This window comes from Gobius niger (genome assembly GCF_951799975.1).
Source record: "Gobius niger genome assembly, chromosome: 17".
In the NCBI taxonomy this organism is placed as follows: Eukaryota; Metazoa; Chordata; class Actinopteri; order Gobiiformes; family Gobiidae; genus Gobius; species Gobius niger.
Window position 1 is genome coordinate 28,991,294 of NC_136868.1, and position 24,356 is coordinate 29,015,649.

Below are 24,356 nucleotides of genomic sequence, written 5' to 3' on the forward strand. Positions count from 1 at the left end.
TAGGAACAGACCAAAACAATTACGCTGTTAACTTTGAATACTGGCAGGTCCGATTACATCGTGCTGTTGTAACATATAAAAGCCAAAATCATCATTGTGTTTGTTTATTTTAGACGCATTTGCTTCATTATCCCACCAGGTCTAAGTCACTGAACGCCCCCTCCACCGGAGCGTCAGTGGCCGGGGCTGCGCTCCCATCATGCACCAGGTCGAAGGGTTTCCAGGGCTTGGAGGGGCAGTGGAAGGGCGAGGGAGGGAGATCCAAGAGTTCCTCTGACGACTCCTCTTTGCCGGTGCCCGTGGACGCTGCGGCCCCACCTGGTGTGGTGGGAGATGGCATCTGTGGTGAGGAGGCGGTGCCTTGAGGCAGCATGTTCCTCAGAGGGGACCAGCCGGGGGGGCGGCGTCTGGTCAGGACCTGGGGGGCGCAGACGAGTTTAAAAGAAGGAAAGGCAAGTTGATTTGGGATACAAAGCAATTCAACACCTGAAGGTGCATTGTTGAACTTTTTCTGCAACCTGTTTGTGACCCAGTGGCTGTATGAGCCGTCAGCTTGTGCCTCTTTTACTTTCAATCATGGCGATGTCTACTACTCTCCAGGATCATTTGTTCAGTAGGTGTTCTGGTGAGACATCAGCAGAGTAAACCCTCCAAACAACTGATCCTGGAGTGTCCTAGAGACCACTGTGAAGGACAGTAAAGGTGCCATGCTGACCACTCATACAGCCACTCGCTCACTTTTTTTGTTTAATCAGTTACATAACGCAACAAAAACAAATGTAATACATTTTACATTAATGTCAACTACTTATACAGCACATTTACAACTAGCTAGCTGCTGAGTAAAAGAGACACATATCCATCCATCCATCCATTTCTTCCGCTTATCTGGGGCCGGGTCGCAGGGGCAGCAGTCTCAGCAGAGATGCCCAAACTTCCCGATCCACACACACCTCCTCCAGCTGTTCTGACCCCGAGGCGACACCAGGCCAGCTCGGAGACATAGTCCCACCACCGTGTCCTGGGCCTTCCACGAGGCCTTGTCCCACTAGGACATGCCTGGAACACCTCCCGCGGGAGGCGACCAGGAGGTCGAGAGACATATTGCGTTTATTCCACACATTAAGAATATCACAAAGACAGGTTTTTACCATCTAAAGAACATAGTCAGAGTCGCCCCATTCTCTCTCGGGCCAACACGGAGACGCTCATGCATGCTTTTATCACCAGTCGTATCGACTACTGTAATGCCCTGCTTTCTGGACTTCCCAAAAAGAGGATCTCAGGTTTACAACTTTTACAAAACTTCAGCAGCTCGTGTCCTGACGAAGACCAGGAGGCGGGACCACATTACAGCGGTTTGAGAATCGCTGCATTGGCCCCGTGTGTTTCAGGATCGATTTTAAAGTTCTTTTAATGTTTTTTAAATGTCTTAATGGTCTTGGTCCTTCTTATCTTTCAGAACTGCTTTTACCTTACGAACCTTCACGGCCCCTTCGCTCCTCCGGCAGGGGTCTCCTAGTTATTCCTAAAGTCAACAAAAAGACTCAATATTACGGCCCTCGCCTCTGGAACCACCTGAGGAGGAGCTCAGGGCTCAGGAGGAGCTCAGGGCTGAGGAGGAGCTCAGGGCTGAGGAGAACGTTCATGTTTTTAAGAGCAGCTCAAGACCCACCTTTTTAGCTTAGCCTTTAACTGACATCAATTTATTTAATCCTAATATATAAAATGTACATACATGGGAGGTTGTCCCAGGCGTATTGTTTTAAATGTTGTAATGTTGTAATCTGTAAAGCACTTTGTGATACCTTTATGAATAAAGTTTGATTGATTGATTGATTGATTGATTGATTGATTGATTGATTGATTGATAGACATAATAAAGTCAAAATTCTGCTCAGCTTGAGTCAAACGCCAACACAAACAGATGCGTTTTGTGAGCAGTTTTAAACGTTTCTAAAGTTGGAGAAGCTCTAAAAGCCTTATCTCACCTCATCAACTTTACCAAGCGTTATTTTCTTCAGTTCGCCTTCATCAAATCAAATCAAACTTTATCTATAAAGCGCTTTTCAAACCGAAAGGTATCACAAAGCGCTTTACAGATTAAAACTTCTCGCCTGGAGTTTACAGCCTGTGTAGGCCAGAATAACACCTCATTTGAAAGCCAAGACCGACAAAACAGATCTAAACAGACCTTATTCCGTGTTGTTGTCGTCACTTTTTCCACGGCTTTTTTCTATTGCATTTTCGTCACACTTTTGCATTGAGTTTTTGTTACTTTTATGCTGCGCTTTCATTGTTTTTTGGTCACTTTTTTGTGGTGTTCTTGTCACATTTTGTTGCTCTTTTGTCAGTTTTTTTCATAAACTTTGATTGAATTAATCCCTTTAGAAGACTCCAACCATTTTTCTCCAGGACGATAGAGGGCAGCAGCGAGTTACACTTTGCACCCCTGCATGAAGAGTAAGGGATTCAAAAATGTGAGCCCATTTTCTTAAGTCAGGTAAGTTTTTTTCCTGTACTGTTTTTTATCATATAATTAAGTAACAAGAAGATATGTATATGTTATGGTAAATGACAATGACTCGCTGTGATGCTGTGACTAAATGTCAAGGCTTCACCAGGCTGATGATGTTGTGTTAAGGTGAACGTCAGAGGTTTGTAGAAATGTTTAAAGTGATGATTGTGGCGTGATCTCAACAATGAGCCTAAATAAGAGGCTAGACAAGCTGGCACCGAACATGCATCATGCCCACACATATGTCCCAGGGACGTCCCCAGAGTGGTTTCTGACTTCATTCACACAGTTCTCTGTAATCCTCCTGAATCCTGCTCTCTAAAGCAGCTGCTCCGCCCTCTGCTGGTGAACCACTGAGTTGTTCCGTTGTGTCGTCAGAGCAGAACGGAAGTGCTTGACGTCTGTAATGTAATAGCTTAACTCTATGCTTACGGCCTGATTTTAATTTGTAAAACAGCTACGTGTAAGACCTGAGGTGGCAGTAGTGAGTATAAAAATGACCAACGTGCATCTAGTCCCTTTAACTGGCTAAATCCACATGGAAAATCTGCACCCAATTCAATCTGTCTTTTTGGGTGTGCTCTGCTCCACATTGCTATCATTAATAGTGTGAATATTGAACTCACCACAGGAGGCATAGGTCCAGACTCACAGTCTATGTTCACATTAGGGGTTTCCTGCCTCCACGGGGCCAGGTCCACTGTCGAGTTACAGTTGGCGAGCTCCTGAAGTAGAAAAGTCAGATTTATTAGCAAATGTTATTTGTTTTTTCACACTATTGATGGATGTCTCAAGTGTGTGTGATGTTTACCACGTTGTCCTGGTCCGGCTCACATAGATCGTGCAGCTCCTTGTGGTCAACTTTGGCACAGTTGGTCCTCCTCATGTCAAAGGTGAACTTGAAGCGGAAACCGGCCACCACCTAAAGACAAGAGACATGGCTGTATAAGGAATGAGAGCGGTTGTTCGTGTTTGTGTCGTTTCTTTTTCAGAGTCTAAAGCAAGTAGAAAGGCACTACATAAATGTGACCATTTCTCTTTTTGTCAATGCTACGTCTGCGTTCCTTTGATACAGCTGCTGCTGCTGCTGCTGCTGCTGGACTCCATGTGTGGATCAGAGTTGTGGTCAGTAACAACATATTGAACTGGATTTATTTATTGTTTATTTAACCAGGATAAAACTCACACACAAGCTCCATCTGTTCATAAATTGTTCATAAATAATCCAACATTGAATAGTTAAATCAAGCTGAGCTTTTATGCCTTTTTTCTGATGTGTTGAAGGTGGTGCACAACTGGAGTTTATTGTTTGCAGAAAGTGTCCAAAATGTTCAGAACAAAAAAGAAAACCTATTTAAATTTGAGATGTAAAAAAAGAAAAAGTGAAATGCTTTTATTGGGGTTTTTTGGGTTCGGAAGCATAAGTTTTTAAAGAGTTGTATTTATTTGTTGTCTTGCATGGATTAAATAAATGCATAATTTGCAAATAAAGTAAGATTTTATCTTTTTTTCTCTATCAGAGCCTGTGTAGACCTAGCTTTGGTAAAGTAATAGCTCACGCAAAATGTCACTTGCAGTATACTTCAAAGTGTATTTTTATAAACTAAAAATGAGACTATAAAGTATACTGCTAGTAAACTATCGAGTAAACTGAGAGTATAAATGTCCTCTGTCCCTCTGTTTCCCTGTCTCTCGCCCCTCCCTTTGTGTTTGATTGTGGTTCTAACCTACCTGGGCGTGGCCACTCCTGGCTGCAGAGCAACACACCTGCCAGCAAACACCAATCACCTGCACTTCAAGAAGACCAGTTTCCCCAACTATTCCTCGCCAGTTCCTTTGTACTGCTACAGTCAGTAAAGCTTTTGGCTCCATCTTGTATTCGCTTGGATTTTCTAGTAATTCTATGGTTTTGTCTCCAGCTCCTGCCTGCCCGCCTGTCAGCCTACCTACCAACAAATACTCACCTGTCTGCTACTTACCTTGTCCAACATCAAAACTTACCAGTAAAATAAATACTTGTAAACATTTACCGACTGTGCTCTGCTGGTCCAAGAGAAAACCATGACAATAAAAGGAGGTTACTTGAAGTATAGTGTAAAGTATACTTTCAAAGATAAAGTATACCGTAAATGCTCTAATATAGGCCGGGGCCTTTATTTACTCAAGGGCATCAGGACCAGGCCTTTATTGGAACCAGGCCACAATTAGAGACAAGCCTTTATTTCTATTTGAGAAAAACGGACGACCAGGAAAACGAAGAAAAAGGAGATTTGTGTCCATTTGCACCTAAAATATTAGGTTCATTTATTAATGAACATTTCAAACCCTCTCCCAGCGGCTGAAACATTGACGCCTTTTATTTTGTCGGGACAACAGGAAGTGTTTCGTTGCTGTTAGCGGAGCTTTGACATCAGTGTCACTGCAGGTTTCTGTTTCGTTTTTACCGCGGACCGGATTATTTGTTGTTATCTTGTGTAAAGGCGAGTTTAGACGGAGCGTTTGTGTTTGTGATCGATCATGAGACTGACCCGAGAGAAGACGAGACGCTCGCGCTGATGGGAGGAGTTATTTTGAGACGTGGGACTGACCTGCACACGGAGCAGCTGGACGTGCTTTGAAGACGCGATGGAGACTTTATTAAAACCCTGGAGGGTCACACAACTCTCCCCCTGTTTCCAAATATCGTCACAGGAGGTTTGAAAAGTGGCTAAATCTGTGTCAAAGTTACGCTCGGATCAACTCCTCCGCAGCGCCCCCCCTCGGCCCGGGTTCCCGTGTGTTTACTTCCTGCACATGAGTTTTCATTTACACCAGTATGAGACAAATTCCTAACATGGGGAATATTTCTACCACTATAGTTTCTAATAAAAGCCCCGGCCTGTTTTAGAGACCGGCTTTAATTTGCCTCCGCCAGCTGAAAACCCGGCCTCTGTTAGAGACCCGGCCTCTCTTAGAGACCCGGCCGCTAATGGAATACAGGCCAGTAGTAGAGAATTTACGGTACTCAAAGTGTACTAGAAGTAGACTAAAAGTAAATTTAGAAGACTACTTAAAGTACACTTTGAAGTATACTGCTAGTAAACTAGTAGTATACCATAAGGTTGCTTTAAAGTAATAATAATAATTGATTGGTTTTATATAGCGCTTTTCTGGACACTCAAAGACGCTTTATATTGCACTATTCGTTCACTCCATACTTGGTGGTGGTAAGCTACTATTGTAGCCACAGCTGCCCTGGGGTAGACTGACGGAAGCGAGGCGACCAGTCTGAACCATCAGCCCCTCCGACCACCACCAACCACTCACTCACTACATTCCCCAGGCTTCCTGGTGTTACTAAACGGTCTCCCATCCAAGTCCTGCCAGGCCCTTCCCTGCTGAGCTTCCAAGGTCTGACGGGATTGGGCAGAGCAAAGGCGGTATGACCAGTGTACTGTAAAGTATACTTTCAAAGATAAAGTATACCCAAAGTGTACTACAAGTAGACTAAAAGTAAACTTAGAAGACTACTTAAAAGTATACTTATGAGTACTTTGAAGTATACTACAAGTGGGCCAATTTAGTCCCAAGGAGTATACTTGTAAGTAAACTATACAAGTACAATTGGGAAAATATACTTAAGTATACTAAACATTATGTACTTAAAGTATACTTCTTTTTGGTAAGGGGTGTTTTTTGTTGAGAACTTTCTACTTTTACTCCACTACATTTTTATGAAGGCTCTAAAGTAAAAAGTACATTTCTCTGTGTTTTGTTTATTTTGAGAGCCTTAAAATACACACTCCAGAACAATAGGTGGCGCTGCGCAGGCATACTGTCAATGTCACTGACTTCACACTCACGACAAGAAAGAAGGTTTGTCCCCATCCTGTTGTCATCAGAGTTATTCTTCAAACCACATTTTTAAACTAAAGATAAGAATGTAAGGTAAGGTAAGGGTAAGAAATCAGGTAATGAAATCAAGATTCTGTTGCTTTTTTGAATGTTGAAACCCCTAAAACTTAGGTTTTGAAAGAAACGTATTCTAAAACAAACTGCTGCCCCCCTTCAAGGTGATATAGAAACAAGTTTTCTTCATCATCCTCGTGTAAAGCCAGGCGGTGTTGTTGAGTTTGATTGCGAAAATTAACGTATTTGAGTTGAGATTCACCTTGTCACTATTCCACTTGTCATTGTGTCATTATGTAGCTGTGTAGTTACCTGTCTGGTGGCCGGGCCCACTTCGTTAAGGCTGAACAGGTGCGTGTGGTCAGACTGTGTGTTGTATTTGGAGATGGACAATGACAGAGGCGCTTTCAGATCCTCAGAGTTCTCATCAATGTCCTCAGGACAACCCAGACACGCAGCCTTCTCAGAGGCTGAAGACTCCTCTGCAAACAAGTCATCCGTATTTCAGATGAGTCATGATGTCACACATGCACACACAGGGCAAAAGCCAGTATTCCAGTATTTAATGGTGTTTCTTTTTTTAATATATTACAGTATAAAAGTTTACATAATGAACCTTGTGGCTTATGTGTAAACTAGGTAGGACGCAAAGCCAAACTGGGTTAAAATATAACTCATTTTTCACTATTTAGTAATTATGATTTTGATGATCTTACACCTTACATAAAATGTGTTCTTTCAAAGTGCATAATTTAAGCCACCATTCCAGGAGGGCTTAAATCCATGATAATGTAAAGTTTCAAGTTTCGTTTCATATGACTCCTATCTTATTATATATTACATACGACTGTCTCTTCATCCCAGTAATAATAGGTCAAGTTTGTTCTACTCACCAATATGGCAGTGGACATGTTCAGTGTCTGTATCCGTCTCATTTATGTGCACGGTGGCGTTGCATTTAATGGGCTTCTAAGAAAAAATAGCATGAGCAAAAATGAGAAAGAAAGAAAAGGGCTTTTATCCTTTTGGTCAGATGAAGTAGGCACCTTGTTTATGGGGAGGTAGTTGCAGTCTGTCCAGGGCTTAGGGTCAGTGGCGAGACAGTCGCTCCTCCTGGTGGTGAACTGCAGCCCGTATGAGCCGTTTTCAGCCTAAATACACACAAACAATAAACAATTAAGGCGGATGGTTACAACGCTACAATTTCAGCATTATGAATGAAACATTTCACTGAACGGCAGCACTGTGTCAACACTGTGTCAACACTGAGTCAACACTGTGTCAACTGCACAGCGGCAGGGTCTGGTCTGGTCATTCCCAAAGTCAATTTTGTTGAGTTATAATCCCGTGGCAGGTGTATTGTACTGAGTATTGTCAACGTAAAATGCGCACACATATGTGATGTGGACAGCGCACTGCACGCTGATCGATCAGCTGTTTACAGCGGGTGAATGCAGCGCTAGGATGAAGTGGAGTCCAGAAGTCCAACAATCGGAAAAATTACACCGATCATCTAAATATGGAGCAACATAACCACCTCTACTGCATCAGAGGTGGATCAGGATCAGAGGAAATATACGCTTCAATAAACGTATGAAAACACGGACGCAATAAAGAAAACACTGGATTACAAGCATTTAATCATGACATGAGGCTGGACGGACAGGTACTGCACACTCACAAACCACACACACTGAAATAATGTCCAGGAGAGGCAGGAGGGAGGAAAGAGGCGAGGTTTGTGTCAAGTGTCAGTCAAAGGCTAATAAACTATTCCACTGTCATCAAAGCAAAGGGAGACAATTTTCAATCACTTCAGATGACGCAGCAGCAGTGACTCCTCCTGAAGTGAACACATGCAGGCGAATGATGGAAACCGTTTCACGCGACCAAACAGAAGCGGCATCGCAATTCGTCCGGTTAGGTGTGTTGGTACCTTCAGATGACACTGCTATGTTTTATACCAGGGGTAGGCAACGTCAGGCCCGGGGGCCAAATCTGGCCCTCTAGCACAGAACCTCTGGCCCTCAAGATGATTTTGAGAAACATTATTACACCAATCGGAAAGTATTAGAGTTAAATGGGAGAAAAAAAAGTAGAAATACTGTCAACACATCCAATTAGGTCATATATGATGTACAACACTGGCATTTGAAAGACATGCACTGGAAAAAGAATAATCATTTTAAGGAAGAAATGACATAAATCTACTTGAATTAAGAGATTTAATCAAAGGTTTGAGTAGATTTGGTCTGGTCTTAGATGAGATAAAACCTCTAGTACTTGTTATTCTCTTAATTCAGATAATTTTGTGTCATTTCACGTGAAAATCACTTATTTGTCTGATTTCAGGTGGGTTTTATTCTTGTTCCATTGGCGCGAGCATTTGTATCTTGGATGAGTTCAAACCGACTCAAATTCAACATAGAAGAACTTTTATTCAAGCAATTTTAAGTCATTTATTTCATTTAAGATGGTCATTTTTCCAGTGTTGTGCTCTACGTTGGGCTAATAATCAGCGGCTTCGGCCCTCCGCCAAGAGAACTTGCCTACCCCTGTTTGCCTGTCTTCATGCCTCTACATGCAGACTTCACTTCCACTTGACTTGACCAAAACCTTAAACCACGACCTGATTGTCCAGCGATTCCGCAATGAATCACAATTAACTACATGTCTGTCAGATTTGCGATTAATTAGTTATGTTAAAAGGTTGAAGTATACCAGAATTAACTCAGGAACAAATCACTTCCAATGTCTAGGTCTAAACTAAATCTAAATTGGGACTAAAAGTTAGATGCTCACTGCTCTAGATGAAGATACATTTAACAGGAAACAAATGGTTTGCCCCACCACACAAGACCCCCCAGTCTCTGCTGTGGGTGCTGTTGGCAGTACCTTGCTGGCGTGGGTGACCTGGTACAGAGCCAGCTTGTGTCCCGTGAACACTTCTTTGTTGAACTTGTTTATAGCAGAGGTCACCGCCGTGTCCACCGTGGAGTCATCGCAGAAGATCAACATGTCTGCATGCTGAGACAAAAACAGTTACAATATTTACTATTAAGTTCAAAGTATTTGCAAATGATTGTCCCTGCGCAAAACACACTAAAACTAGGATTTATAGTATTTGACGGGTAGAGACCATTGACAGTATATTTAGAGACAGGGAGGCGTAAAGACTGTTTGAATTACGGCTCGTGGCTGCACTATGTCACATGTCTACACCACAGACTTCTTAATGTCCGTGAGATAAGAGTAAATACTACCCTGACAGAAAAGACAAAGGGAGAGAGGATATTGTACATCCAATTACACAATGGGGAAAAAAAAATAATTCAAACTTGGCTGTATATATATATAGTGTGTAGTAGCTAGCCCGCAGTTAGCTTAGCCCGTTAGCCTGTTAGCTTCTTCTTCGTGGTTCCGGTGGCAGGCCCTCCAATCATCCCATTGAGGGACTACGAAAAGGATTTATTAAGGTAAACACGTTACTTAGTACTGCTTTAAATACTGTGTATTATCTTGAAAATGAGCAAGAACCAGTTGACGGATTGAAATCGAGTATCATTGGAAACGTGTGTTTTTGTCTGTAGCATTCAGCCTGTTTGATTCAATCACTGAAATGCAGATAAATAATTGAGACATCTCATTGTGCTGTATTTTACTTGAACTAACACCTAATTGATTTGTATTGTATAAAGATGCAATATGCAACTTTTTATGCAAGGAAAAAAAAGGATGAGGTTTCCTGGTGTGAGGGTCTGTCAGCAGTGAAAACCTACCAGAAACTCTCGAAACAACTGACCCTATGTTTTTTTTCCATATAAAAAGTTCCATAATGCACCTTTTTAAATTTGCAAAACAGCACAGCATAGTGTAATATTATCTTATAGATTCAAAATAATAAAAGTAATATATAAATATTTTGATCATTTGTATATTCGGCACACCCGGGACAGCACAACTTCAGCTCACAATCCAAAAAGAGTTCAATATAACTGCTTGTTCCGCTGACCCGTGGCTCCAGAGCAACCTGACTGAGGGGGCATTTGAGCTTTAAAGGGGCACAAAGAGCCTCCGCTTTAACTGAGCGCTTTTTCTCCAGTTCACCTTTACTCAAATTTAAAAGCTTCTTGACTGGAGCTCACAGCCTATGGGCCAGAGTAACGCCTCATTTGAAAGCTAAGAGCTACAAAACTGATCGTAACTTTTGCTCACGTTTTTGAAGCGTTTTTGGTTTGGTTTTAGTAGTTTTTTTTGTTGTGTTTTTGTCACATTTATGCTTCTCTTTTTTGCTTTTGTATTTTCATCCTCGTTTTCTTCGCTATTTTGGCGCTTTTTCCACAAAGCTTCTGGATAAAGCCAAACTGGAGAAAATGCGCTGGCTTCAGGTTGGGGGTAAGAGATTAAAATACATTATGATGCTTTTAACATATTCTTTTCTATTTGGGGGGGGAATAGGCTAGTAATGTTTTGTTTTTTTGTCCTTCTATTAGTCTTTACCAAAGTAGAGATTCCTCCCGGGGTCCATGCTCATGTAAAGTATAACAATTTCAACATAAAACACGATTAATAACAGTAGGTTCATGTCCATCTCACGTCCATTGGGGTGGCGTATTAAAAACAATCCTTTGGAACATTTGTAACTTCTAACCAGTGCGACCGACCCAACATGTTTTCCCCTGGAGCTCTGATTGAGCTAGATCTATTTATTTAGTGACATGAAAAAATGACCTAAAAGATATGGACTTTGAACGAGTTTGTTTTATTGAGACATTCACCGCCTACAGTCCGATTCGGTGCCATATCAAACATGCTCTTCACAAACATTGCGGACAGGGGGATAGTCTGCCTGGTATTTGCTCTTTTCAGGTCACTGCCAAAGTTTAAAACCATGTATAAGAAGAGCGCCAGTGCTTCCTGTCCACATTCATTTCCTACGGAGATTAGCTAAAATCATATTTTCAAAATATTCTGTGGTGGACAGTGACCTCCTGTAAACACTTTCTGCATTAAAAACTTGATGTAGGATGTAAATACTTCTGCAGTGTTGGGGAGAACACTTTGAAATTGTATTTAGTGACTGAATACTTACTTAAAATGTATTTTGTAACATTATATTTATGTATGAATAGGGCGTATGATTACAAACATGATTACGATTGTTGGAACACCGTTTTTAAATGCCCAAAAAGCATCTTGAAAATTATCTGAGAATTAACTTTAGTTGTTTTTCTTGAATCTTACGGAGTTGGACATGAACCTACTGTTTCTTACTCACTGTGATGTGCTTTGTATTTAATGGTAATACTGTTTTTTTTTTTATTGGACCCCCAGGAGGAATACTCTCTGGAAAAGACTAATGGGGATCTGCCATCTTAGGGTTAGAGTTGGGGTTAGCGATTACACATACTGTATCCGAATCTCAAAGCATATTGACAGGAGACCTTACAGCCTATATGCCAGTGTAATGCCTCATTTGAAAGCCAGGACCTTCTAGTTTCTAAAACGATGTGCGTGAGTGAAACACAGCTTCAACCTTAACCCTAACTCCCTGACCAGGAGGGACGGCAAGTAACCAGTTATATCAAGAAATACAGAAACTTAAGAGAGGGAAAAAAGGGCATATGTAGGCCTGCACTGTTAGACTACCTCTCTCCCATACACAAAAAACAAGTCAATATGAACACAACGCTACAGCTTGTCAAAACAAAAGCTGCATTTAAGCTGCATTAAGATCTTAAAAACCAACCTATGACAGAAACATAAACTCTAACTTTATAGATTCATATTTCACATCTCGATTTCTTTCAACTTTTAGTTATTTTGCAGACGTTAAGACATCTCCCCCTTAACACTCACCACGGCAAATGTTGTGTGCAGGCTCAGCAGAGCCAGTAGACTCAGCCCCAGTGCTCTCCCCATCGTCAACTGCAAAGGCAAAATGATCAAAAAATATATTTAAACATCCAACAAATCTCACAATGACTCCTAGCGAACAACAACAAAAAAACCCTCTTACATTTCCTAGTGCAGGACCTGCTGGTATGACAGAGGAGCGGACGGCAAAGTGGCATTGACCCAGGCATGAAACTGAGCGAGGGGTAAAAGTCGGCTGCTTTGTTTGCTCTGACGCTGCTCAATCAATACTGGATTTCAGATACAAAACGGTTTATTTCTGACTAAAACTGTTAAATCTGCCACCAAAATGTATTAACTGTTATGGCAGGCTGTAAAGTGAGTACTTTTGACGCTCAAAGTAATAAGTACTTGTTATTGTATGTCAATTCTTAAGGTGTGCGTGTGTTTGCGTGTGTGTGTTTTGAAGGTACTTTGGCCCCGTTGACTTTTGACCATTTGTTCCTGTGATCTGAGGTGAAATGAGCCCAAGCTGAAAACTCAAAATAAACTGAGTGGGGGTCTCCAGTTTATTTTCTATTTTCACAGAATAGGTTTTGATTTTCAAGTTGATTTGAGAAAATTGCTTGAATGAAAGGACCTTCACAGCAGTCACTATCTCTAAACATGGAAAATTCAGTCACTGAATTTCAAGGCCAAACAAGTTCAAAAGGATTTCAGTGTTTGAAAAAGTATCAAATTCACAGACATTTCAAATTGACAAATGATTACAGTGGTTAGCACTTGTGCTTCACAGCTCGAAGGTCCCGGTTTCACCAGCCTGAGGAGGTCTTTCTGTGTGGAGTTTGCATGTTCACGCCGTGTCTGCGTAGGTTTCCTCTGGGTACCACAAAAAACATGTACAATAGGCCAGAATGAATGACAGTGTGTGACAGAGTGAGTGGTTGGTGGTGGTCGGAGGGGCCGATAGCGCAGATTGGCAGCCTCACTTCTGTCAGTCTATCCCAATGGGTGGGATCATGACAATCCTGTGTACAATAACGAAGGGCAAAAAATGTTTCAATGGAAAGTCCATTGAAAACCTTCCATACTTTGCCTTAGTCATCACCATAATCATTCTTCTTGAGTACAAAGCAATGGAGGAGACAGAGTAAAACAGTCATCAATCTTGTGCAGCCGTCGACACCTTGGCCTGCAGCGCTGACGTGTGAGAACGGCTGAGTCGGTCGCATCATTTCCTCCCCACAAACTGTTGAGCGTTTCTCACCAAGACCCCAGACCACAGGGCTGTGTGCTGCACCCTCCATTGTTCTCCTCCTGTCGCGCTCGCCCTGACGTCTCCTGTCCCAGCACCTACCATGACTGAACGGGGCCCGGCTCCCGGCCCCTGCCTGCTCCTGCTGCTAGGTACACTCGTCTCAGGTGAGCTGGTTAAAAAGACTTTCAATCTAACCTACTTTTTGTTTTGTTTGTATGTATGTATACTTTATTGTCCCCGTAGGGACATTTTAAGGCTCAACAAGTAATCACAATCAAATCAAAAAAGGCTGTCGTTATAGGAATGCTTTGAACATGTTTTACATAAAGTAGTTAAGCATTTACTGAACAAATGCTTGTGTTATCTCATTTATGTCTTGGTTATATATTGTAATGTACAAACAAAACGTTATTAAATGAAAAAGAAAGAGCATAATATTGATAAAGACTAACAGCAACATTTACAAATTAGCTGATTACACATTTTCTGGCCGTTTGCTTTCTTAAATATATTTTATTAGGTCATAAATGAAATGCAACATATTCTTGTAGGAGGTGATGGCTCACCTCACCTCTGTGGTTTTTCTGAACACACTCATGAGCTCCACTGAGTTAGACCTTAGCCTAAAACACCAGAATGTGAAAGCACCAGTATGAACTATAGGAATGCACTGTTAAATGTCTTCAATCGGTTAACTGATAACTTCAACGAACGATTACATCAGCCCTGGGGTTCAAATTCGATTTGCAGCCTTTTGGGTGATTATCCTCCAAACAGATGATTTTGAGAAATGATAACACAGAACAGTGATCTACTGTAACTTCCTGTTAAAGAGGCGGTATTATGCTTTTGGCAGTTATTTGGTGATCATTTCTAGCAGATTTTGATCACTGTCACTTTGTTGGTTAGAACAGGGGTTTTCAACAGTTTCAGGCTGTGATCCCAAAATTGACCAAGCAATTATCTTTTACTAATATCAAGCAGCAGAACCTTAAAAATCCAGTTAATAATATAGATTTCCATACCTTACTCTTACCTTTATTTACAAATACATGCGGTTTTCAATTGGGTGTTCTATAAAATATAGCGTTGATATCTTTTTTGTGTCTTGAAAGCCAGCCTTTCTGTTTCCTGATGTAAACAGTTTCGACACTGGGAAAACACAGTCAGTCGGCCACCGGGCAAACTGATATGTGACAGATAATGCTGACTCTAAACCCAAAAAGAAGCAGTACAAAAAACAGAAGTAGTAACATATATACGTTACCTTGTGTTTTCCCCCAGGAGTGCATCTGCAGGTGAACAACAGCTCTGAGAAAGCCCTCGTCTACAGGCCGGTGCTGCAGCCGTCTGAGTCCGTCCCTCCAACTGGTATGGCAGACACAAAGTCACTAGTCCTGTCAAATACATGATCAAATAAATCAAATAAAAGCAGAGGTGAAAAATAGAGGAATTTGAGTAGAGACGGGTAGTAAAGTATGTACTGCCCGTCTGAATAATGCTTATCGACACATTTAAGCCATTTTTGACCAACCAGTGTTAAGCTCTTAACCCCCACCTGAACCCAACACATTTTATCAAATCTAAAAGCTTTCTGGAAAAAAAGTCAATATAGCAACGAAAAGGAGGATGAAATCAACAATGGAGCAACAAAAGTGTGCCAGAAAATCAATAATACCACAAAAAAAAAGATGACAAAAAGTGACAAAAATGTGTCGAAACACGACAAAAAAGCAATGGAAAGAAAACGCAACAAAAAAGTTAGGATCAGTTTTGTAGGTCTTAACTTTCAAATGAGGCGTTACATTGTTGCTCTCCAGTCCAGAAGCTTTTAGGTTTGGGTAAAGCCGATCTGGAGAGGTGAAAGAAATCTTTGAGAAATGAAAACAATAATAAACCAGTTCTGTTTGTTTCATTCCTGTTTGATGGTGGTGTTTCTCTGTGTTTCTAGTCCAAACACCTTCACCAGACATGGTCCCGATCATTTCAGAGCGATATAATCCGGCAGCTGTTGCTTTTCCGTGTCCGTAAACAAGGCCATATCCATTAAATGGAATTAAATGGAATTGTTTACGTATGTTTTTGTTGGTGAGAAGTACCACAAGAAAGCTGAGTGAACTTGGGAGTGGGTCATCACCAGCCTCCAAGAGCAGCTTTGCTTTGACTACAGGTAGCAGCTAAATGTAGCAGTATTTGTGATCCTTTTGCCAGGAAATATGGACACAGGTTTGTTGGTTGACAAAGGAGGACAATGTTCCATAAGTTAACAATAATTTATGTGTAAAAAATAAAAATATGGTTGGACAATACAACAGAAAGCGTGAGCTCTGACTCGGTCAGACATGTGAGACGATCCAAAGATGACGGGGATATAAAATAATGCCCTGATGAAAACAAATGATTGATGATGGACAAAGTCTTAGGTACAACTGACTGAATTCAAGTCCCTTATTCTGAGCAGGACGGCAACGTGTTTCGACCAGTGCGGAAGTAAAACTGCTCGGTTGCAAAATATTCTGTTCTGGAGCAAAACGTGTCCTGCACTTTGTGTTGTTCCCCCACAGCGAACTACAAGCTGCGGACCCGGGACGGCACGCCGTGCATCAGAGCCACACTGGGGGCGGAGTTCATGGTGCTGGATCAGAAGGTGAGACGTGGTCAGCAGTGTGGACGCTCTTAACACTTCTGCAGTCTGCACTTTTTATAAGTCAAAGTGCCTCTGCATCAGCGCGGCCTCAGCAAGTGTTGACCACAGGCAGGCAGGCAGTTATACCACAGTCTGGACATGACTGAGAGGGAACGAAACACCAGGAAATGACCTACTATACCAACTTTATTTATAAAGCACTTTAATAACTTCACAGTTGGCCAAAAGCACACTTCATAAAACAATGGAGAAATGAATGAACAGTCTTAACACAACACGCAAAGTGCGGAAAATACACTAAAATACAGCCATAAATCAAAACAAAGACAAATTCAGTTATGAAAAACAACATAGAAAATCTGAAACACATCCATGACTGAAAGTCTGCAAGAAAAGAGCGTTTAGAGATTTAAACGCAGGCAGAGACTGAGCCTGTCTGACCTGTGTAGGCAACGTGTTCCACAGCTTTGGGGCAGCAACAGAAAAAACACGGTTTAGTTAGTGGGACCACAAGCTGCAGCTGATCTTCTGACCTGAGAGCACGAGACAGGGCAGATCCGGTCAGATCCGGTCAGAGAGGCAAATAAAATAATCTTAAAATCAACTCTAAAACGCACAGGCAGCCAATGAAGTCAGGCTCAAATTGGTGAAATGTGTTCATGTTTCCGTGTTCCTGTTAAAAGCCGAGCTGCATCGTTCTAAACATGCTGCAAAGTGCATTTTCACTCAAAACAACATAAAGGCCATTACAAGAGTCGAGTGGAGTCGTCACGAAGGCACGAACCACAGTTTCAAAATGAGGCCGAGACAAAGGAGGTTTGACTTTTTTCAAGTAATATGAGTAATATGTTGGTCAAATTTAAGATCGAAGTCCATTTTAAAACCCAAATTTGACATGACCGGCTTCTCAAATTGTGACAAAGAGCCCAAGTTAACAGCTGAAATTGCAATTTGAATGAAAAATTGCAGTTGTTTAGGTTTTATGTGATATTATGTCTTCTGTGGAAAAAATATCTAAAATATCTAAAATATAATAAGTTTAGACAAAACATGGAATTCTCATGTTAGTTTAGCAGTTCAATCTTGGATGTGCACCACTGTGGGGGTAAATGAGGCTGGATGACAGAAGAATAATGTGAAACAATAAATATTTAGGGGAGACCGGTTATGGTTCTAACACTTTTTGCTTCAGCACCTGTAACTCACAGAATTTTTGAGCTATAGTTCTCAAACTTTTATACAAAGTACCCACATTTGTTAACTACGAATGGTACCAATTCAAACCTCTGTGAGAATATCACAGACCTCACGAGTTGATGTCAATTACATGTTGTTCCTTTGTTAAAACCTACCCCACTACCAGGGTAAGTTAAGTTGTAACAGTTAAACAAAAGAATCAAAAACAGAGGCTTCTCTATGTGATCTGCTTCAAAAAGAGGTTTATTGAAATAAAAGAGCAATGTCTCTCTCTCTCTAACCTGTCATATGCTTAACCTCACTGGAGTCAGTCCATAATACAGGTCTGCTGCCTGAGTCAGATAGTCAGCCAACACTTCCTCCTGCACCTCAGAGATCTGACTGACTTGCCCTTCTTTGTGACCTCAGATGATTTTTTAAAAACATTTGAAGGCACACCTCAGTCTTTCTTCTTTCCACTGCGTAGGCATTCTGTAAAAGTATTACAACCCACCCCACCCCTGTCAGCCATTGTTTAGCTAGCTGTATTAGCATAATGGTATGAAATTAGCAACTACAATAGAAACTACAATTTCATATAAGTCATATGGTTTTATGTGCAATAGCATAAGCACTAAACAAAATATAGTCTGGGTCAAAACATTTCAAGATCAATTTTTTCTCCATAGAATCTGCATGAACCTGTTTACAACCTTGACAACCACGATGTGGGATCAGGGAGGAAGTGGGTAAACACTGATATATGTTTATTTGACTCCTATCGTATCCTGAGTGGTAGAATTGGTGGTCTTACAACTCTCCCTATGTTACAACCATACCCGGTCTCCCTACTAGGGCTGAACGATATGGGCGAAATTTCGTATCTCGATATTCATGTCAGATATCTCAATTTCAATACGATAAGATATAACTATGGGTTAAGTGAAAACCAAGCATTTTTCAGAAAAATAAAAACAATAATAAAGAGTGCAGTTTTATTGCTGAACATCTATATCATTTATATCTTGCTTTTTTTGATTTTAATGTTTTGAATGTTCATATCTCGATACGATGACGATATGTCTTTCAGCCCTACTCCCTAAATCATATTTATTTTTTTCCTTGGAGTGTAGAGTGAAAGAACAAAGATTACACTATATAGCAAGAGAAAGTAGATACAAAAGTTAATACCATAAAGGTGTTGATTTTGGGGGAAGGTCCTCTTTGGGGTTTTTTCACTTCATTTTCACTTCTTGTCAAAGGCTTGTTGGAGCCGATACACGAGGAAGAAACCAGCAATATGTTTAAAATATTTGAATATATATTAGCACAGCACAATGAAGGCCATTTAGAAAATGTTAATAGAGAATTATGATGTGGGAGGAGAGCCTTCAGGTAGAGCACTTTGAAATGCTTATCAAGCAAAAAACAAATGTAAGCCATTGGCGCAGAGGGGAGAGCGGGTCGTCTCATGATTGGAAGGGCAGGGGTTCAAATCACAGATCCCGCAGGTGCACACTGTCGTTGTGTCCTTCACCCACCTTGCCTCCTACATTTAAAATAGTTTATTGTGGTCCAGACTCATTCCTAACTGTGTAAGCGTGTTTCACAACTGTCTGGGAGCAACACTGTCACGGTAAAGTAAACAATTACAATTACAACTATATCTGCCTACAATATACTGAAGAAATAAATATTGGTATATCTTTGGCTGAGACACCTCACCCACCTTGACTTTGTTCGAAAGTGGCGTGTGAGTAAGCGTCAGTAATTGCTTAATTGAAAGTGAAGAATGTGATTTTTTTTCTTCTTTTTTTTTGTAGACTTGGTACTTCAACCTGGACCCGTCCCGCGTGAGGATGTCCGGTTACTGTGGTAAAAACTCTGCCCTCCTGTCTCTGACTCTGCCCGACAACGCAGCCAGTCTGCTCTTCTACTTTACCAAGGTACGATACGACCCAAACATCTGCCAAACTATCTGTTAAAGCCACACTGCGGAACATTACGTTACATTTTGCTATGCTACGGGAGCCCGAGAACTGAAATATACACTACCGCTGATCGGCTAGACACAGGCGATGCTATTTTTAAGATGGATTATTGTTGGTTGCCGTTTTGCTTTAGCAGTTTCCATTCTTAATTTCACAATAAAACCGACTGACGCAAGAAAGGCACATTGGACATCATATTCTGACATCTTGCTACGTCCTTGTTGTCATTATGATCGCCACTTTGTTTAAAATGTTTTTTATTCCAAGTTATATGCCCTATCTAGTGTGGTACGTTCTCAAATTGAGCATCTGGCTATCAATATAAAAACAACTTTTATGAAATAAATGCTTATACTGTATTTGGGCAAAATGTTACACAGTGAGGCTTTAAACCGCTCTGCGCTCACCTGACGGCATGTGGTAAAGTGGCCACAGAGGATGGGCCTTTCTCTGTGGAGTTTCCCATCAACCTAAAACATGCACAATAGGGTGATCTTCCAGCGAGGTACTTTTGACCAAGGCCAGGGCTGGATCTAGAGAAGGGCCCCCTGGTTTCAGACAGGTACCTAATGATATTAGAGAAATGTGCACTGAAGTAATGACGCTTTGCTACAGTATACAGTAGCCCATGTACAGTGTCGACTTAAAGCAATATTAAGTAACTTGTTTACCATAAAAAATACTTTTCATAGTAGTAATACAAGTGTTAATGGGATGATTGGGGGGTCTTTCATCTCCCCCTGGTGTCTCTGGCCAGAAAGCATGCTTCCAACTTGGTCGGAGGCCCCCATACACACTAATGGAATCACAAAGAAGAAGCTAACAGGCTAACAGGCAAAGCTAACCGCGGGCTAGCGCCACTTAAACAGTATTTACAGCCAAGTTTGAGTGAAAAAAAAGATCTCCAATGTGTAATTACATATCCCTCCCTCCCTTTGTCTTTTCTGTCAGCGTAGTATTTACTCTCACGGACAATTAATGAGTAAAAAAAACGCATCTTGCTAAATTGCTTGCAGGCGTCGCTTGCAGTGGCGTTTATGGCCTCTAGGGGCACGAGTTACTTAGTACTGCTTCAACTGTCTTCACACAAAAAAATCTCGGCACACCGCAGCCATTAATGTCAAAACTTCTGGCAACAACAGTAAGTACATCCCTGAGTGAAAATGACCAAATTAGGCCCAAAGTGTCAGTATTTTGTGTTGCTGGTGGATGATTGTGGAGACCTTGAACTCCTCCAACCTGTGTTTGAAAGGGTTGGCCAGTCCACACCTTTTCTCCGCAGCTTTTTAATCAGGGCAGTTGCCGTCTTGGAGATGCGTTTGGGGTCGTTATCATGCCATGTGTATCTTTCAGGAGAAGAAGGTTTTCTATGTCACGAAGATCACCGCTCACCTGTCTCCTCTACCCATCTGCAAAAACTGCACAAGTAAGAAGCACGTTTGTTTTGGCATAATCGGTGTCTATAAATCCAAACATATTCCTCCCTCTCCAGACCGGACGTACACGGGGCTGGTGGACCATGAGAAGCTGTTTGTCAGCAAAGGCATCCATAGCTTCAGGTGCAACTCCGAGAGCCTGCTGCACTTGTCCTCTGAGCTGCGCCTCAAGCTGGTGCCTCTAAAGATGCAGGCCTTCACTCTGGTCAAGGGCCGGTACGGCAAAGGTACTTATAAAGCTAAAAGTGCATATGACATAGTAGACACAATTTTTGCTAAAACATAGTTAACACAGTTGTATTTAAGATTTAAGGTTGTACCCAGTTTTCTTTAGTTTGACCATTTTTGTGATGTTTATAATTTTTACTTCCTTATTGGACACCGAAAGGAAGTAGATGAAGGCAAACCATTTTAATGTTAAAGGGACTATATAGTATAAAAATGTTAAAATTAAGTATTTTCCTCCTCCTACATGTTCCAGCCATATCCTAAGGTGTAGTATGTACCCAGACCTGTTCACCACAACTGCCTCTAAAATCCTGCACTGTCACTCAGAAAGTGGTTATTTCGGGTCCGAATTGCCGTCATGCACGAGCTTGATATAGAAGGTGCAGTTACAAGTATGGCCTGAGGTGGCGGTAGTGAGTATAAAATGGCCAATTTGCATCTAGCCCCTTTAAGTCAACTCTGCAGGACAACACTAGAACACCTTAAACCTAACCCTAAACCTAACCTTAAGGATAGTGGAGTGTACGAAAGGTGTTTTTATTGAGATTAACTTACATAAATGTCGCGGGGGGAAAAAAGTGGAGGTGACGTCATTTCCTGTGGAGGTCTGGAGCTCCACTGATCATGTGACTCTCCATCAGCTGCAGCCAGATGCTCTTGAAATTTTTAATTTTATTTCAAAATCATTAAAACCTGTCGTATGCGCTCCCTAAATAATTCACTATATTTGCCTAATGGTTTGCAGAGTGAGCCCTATAGACCTGTAGGTTACACAAACATGTAACAAACGAAAAGGCATCTAAAGTTTGACTCATCGAGCGTGTGCAGGAATGTAGAAAGCTGAAAAAGAAAAAAGTCCGCACAACTAAGTAGCTCCCAGAAAAGTTATTTAATGACTTACACCGTGTAACGTTTCGGGCCTGAGCCCTTCCTCAGACATGTCTGAGGAAGGGCTCAGGCCCGAAACGTTACACGGTGTAAGTCATTAAATAACTTTTCTGGGAGCTACTTAGTTGTGCGGACTTTTTTCTTTTTCAGCTTTATAGTCCACTTTGGTCCTGCACACTATTCAGACTGGATGTGCGTGTTTTTTCTTCTTTAACAGGAATGTAGAAAGCCATGTGGAGCAACTTGGAAAGAGCTCGGGGAGCTGTTTTTGTGTCATCATTTTAGGTAGAGGCCAGAGGTCAGTGGCAGTGTTGTTTTTGGCAGCCCTTTTAGTTTTAGTCTTAGTCTTAGTCTTAGTCCTTTGGACGAAAATGCATTTAGGTTTAGTCACATTTTAGTCATTTCAAAATGTGATCGTTTTAGTCACGTTTTAGTCACGTTTTAGTCACGTTTTAGTCACGTTTTAGTCAGACGAAAATTAAAAAGGTTTTTGTCAAGTTTTCGTCGGTTTCATTATAAGAAGTGATAATTAAATTCGATAAGTCTTGGAAATTTGGATAAATAATAGCTTCTATTGGCTTTTGACAAACAGATAGATGACACCACGAGGCACTGGCAGAAGTGGTCGGCCGACTGTGAACAGGACTTTTCCCAAAAGCGCCCGCTCTCCTCGTCCTCTGATCGCTTCGAGATTTTTTTATTTATTTTTTTACCAACAGCGCTGTCTGCACATACGTAGCCTACATCAACGTGCTTTCTGCGTTCAGACGCCACGGTATTGAAAACTGTCCTGAGAAACAACAAACTCCCTGTGACCTGGATGTCACAGGGAGGATGTAGCCTACGTGAGCAGTGACCGCACGCCACGGGGAGAGAGAGAGAAAGAGGCGCCGCTGCCGTATCACGAGCATCACGGCGCCACTCCGGGTCACGTTTACCGTGTGTTCTCTCACTCCGCGCACAAACTCTGTTTGTGAACGATCTGACGAAAAATCTTCTCCCATTTTTGTCTCGTCTCGTCTCATTGACGTAAACTCGTAAACGTCTCGTCATGTTCTAGTCCCCAAAGAGCTCATTTTAGCTCGTCAACGTTACGTTATCGTCATTAAAAAAAGGGGCGTCAACGAAAAGATATCGTTATCGTCTTCGCTGACGAAAACAACACTGGTCAGTGGGAACAATCACGCCTGTCAACTGTTTAACTGTTTTAAACACAAAAAGACCTCATGGATATTATGTTGCGTGAACATTTGATTGCGGTTTGATCAGCGCAGAGTCAGTTCACTTGTTAGTTTTGTACAAAGTTGTGCTGACCTTTTGTCTCTTGTATCTTGTATCCTACAGAGGTGGAATGCTGGGCGGACTATAACAAGCGCGTCATCCCCATCATCATCGGGGCGGCCGTGGTGGGGCTGCTCCTGATCGCGCTGATAACTTACATCGTCATAAGAGACCGACGCAGGACCGAGTACGAGAGCCTGTGAAGGAAAGGCAACATGTAGTTAGAAAGAGGGATGTCATAATGTTACTGGAGTAGAAAGTGCTATTGTGTTGGCAGCGCTGCAAAAGGCTATGGTCTTGTTTTCTCTCTCTTTTTTTTATTTCACTTTGCTATTATAGATTCAAACTTGCTATAGTAGACTTAAACTTTCACACCAAGTGCCACACTCCTTTATTTTACCCTCCAAGTACCACCTGGCCGACATCAACATCAAATCATGACCAAATTGAATAACTCGAATATAAAACTGCAGATGACCCTGAGTACCACACGGAGAAGCGCCGGTGATGCACTTACCACAGTTTGAGAAGTACTAAAATAGGTTTACTTTGATGTAAATATTCATTTTATTTATTTTGGCATAGCAACATTGCTCATATATTTTTGCTACGTCTCTGTTCGTGGCTGGATGATCATATGTTGTAGTTACAGTAATCAATATTTGTAATTGAGAAATTAATAAATTGTTAACGAAATGTGGTATTCCAAAGTTTGATGATTATTAAATTCTTCAAGCCTACTTGGGAAATGTGATTTATTTTCTGTTAGTCTAAGCTTGTCCACTCTTGGAGCTGCTTTCAAGGCTCTATACTAGATTCTATTTACAAACAATGACAGGGGAGTTTTTAATTGTTAGTTGTGATTCAACTCATTCTCATAATTATGAAATGTGATATTTGACAACTTTCAAGGAGCAAAACTGACACAGAAATGTAAACAACACCCAGCCTGTTACATTTACATTTCTACAATGTACTGAAGGACAAAACTTTGATTTCCACAACTAAAATCCAATTACATGGTAATGAATTATATTGCTAAGGTATCAAAAAGAAAAACTATTCACGTTCATGCTTTCACGTGGGACTGGAGCCACGGTTTTTATTCAGTGCACAATTATAGCAGAACATCGCCCTCTAGTGACCGCTGTGCATAAACGCAGCTTTACCCACCTCCGTGACTCTGCTC

At 41.4% G+C, this 24,356-nt stretch overlaps 2 protein-coding genes across 2 annotated transcripts; one reads left to right on the forward strand and one right to left on the reverse strand.

Moving 5' to 3' along the window:
- Nucleotides 1-127: 127 nt before the first annotated feature.
- Nucleotides 128-12,474, reverse strand: kng1 (kininogen 1; the record flags this gene model as incomplete). The annotated part of the gene is made up of 9 exons (XM_079574450.1): nucleotides 12,426-12,474; nucleotides 12,266-12,334; nucleotides 9,302-9,433; nucleotides 7,453-7,557; nucleotides 7,300-7,375; nucleotides 6,719-6,888; nucleotides 3,330-3,440; nucleotides 3,145-3,243; nucleotides 128-418 (listed from the first exon to the last, which is right to left on the reverse strand). Exons 2-9 carry the CDS (start codon nucleotides 12,326-12,328, stop codon nucleotides 128-130), a joined length of 1,047 nt encoding a protein of 348 aa, XP_079430576.1. The 5' UTR covers nucleotides 12,329-12,334; nucleotides 12,426-12,474.
- Nucleotides 12,475-13,495: 1,021 nt separating this feature from the next.
- Nucleotides 13,496-23,468, forward strand: lamp3 (lysosomal associated membrane protein 3). The gene is made up of 7 exons (XM_079575657.1): nucleotides 13,496-13,684; nucleotides 14,805-14,891; nucleotides 16,085-16,167; nucleotides 19,167-19,289; nucleotides 20,688-20,760; nucleotides 20,827-20,997; nucleotides 23,231-23,468. The coding sequence occupies exons 1-7, from the start codon at nucleotides 13,621-13,623 to the stop codon at nucleotides 23,368-23,370; spliced, it is 741 nt and encodes a 246-aa protein (XP_079431783.1). The 5' UTR covers nucleotides 13,496-13,620; the 3' UTR covers nucleotides 23,371-23,468.
- Nucleotides 23,469-24,356: the final 888 nt, after the last annotated feature.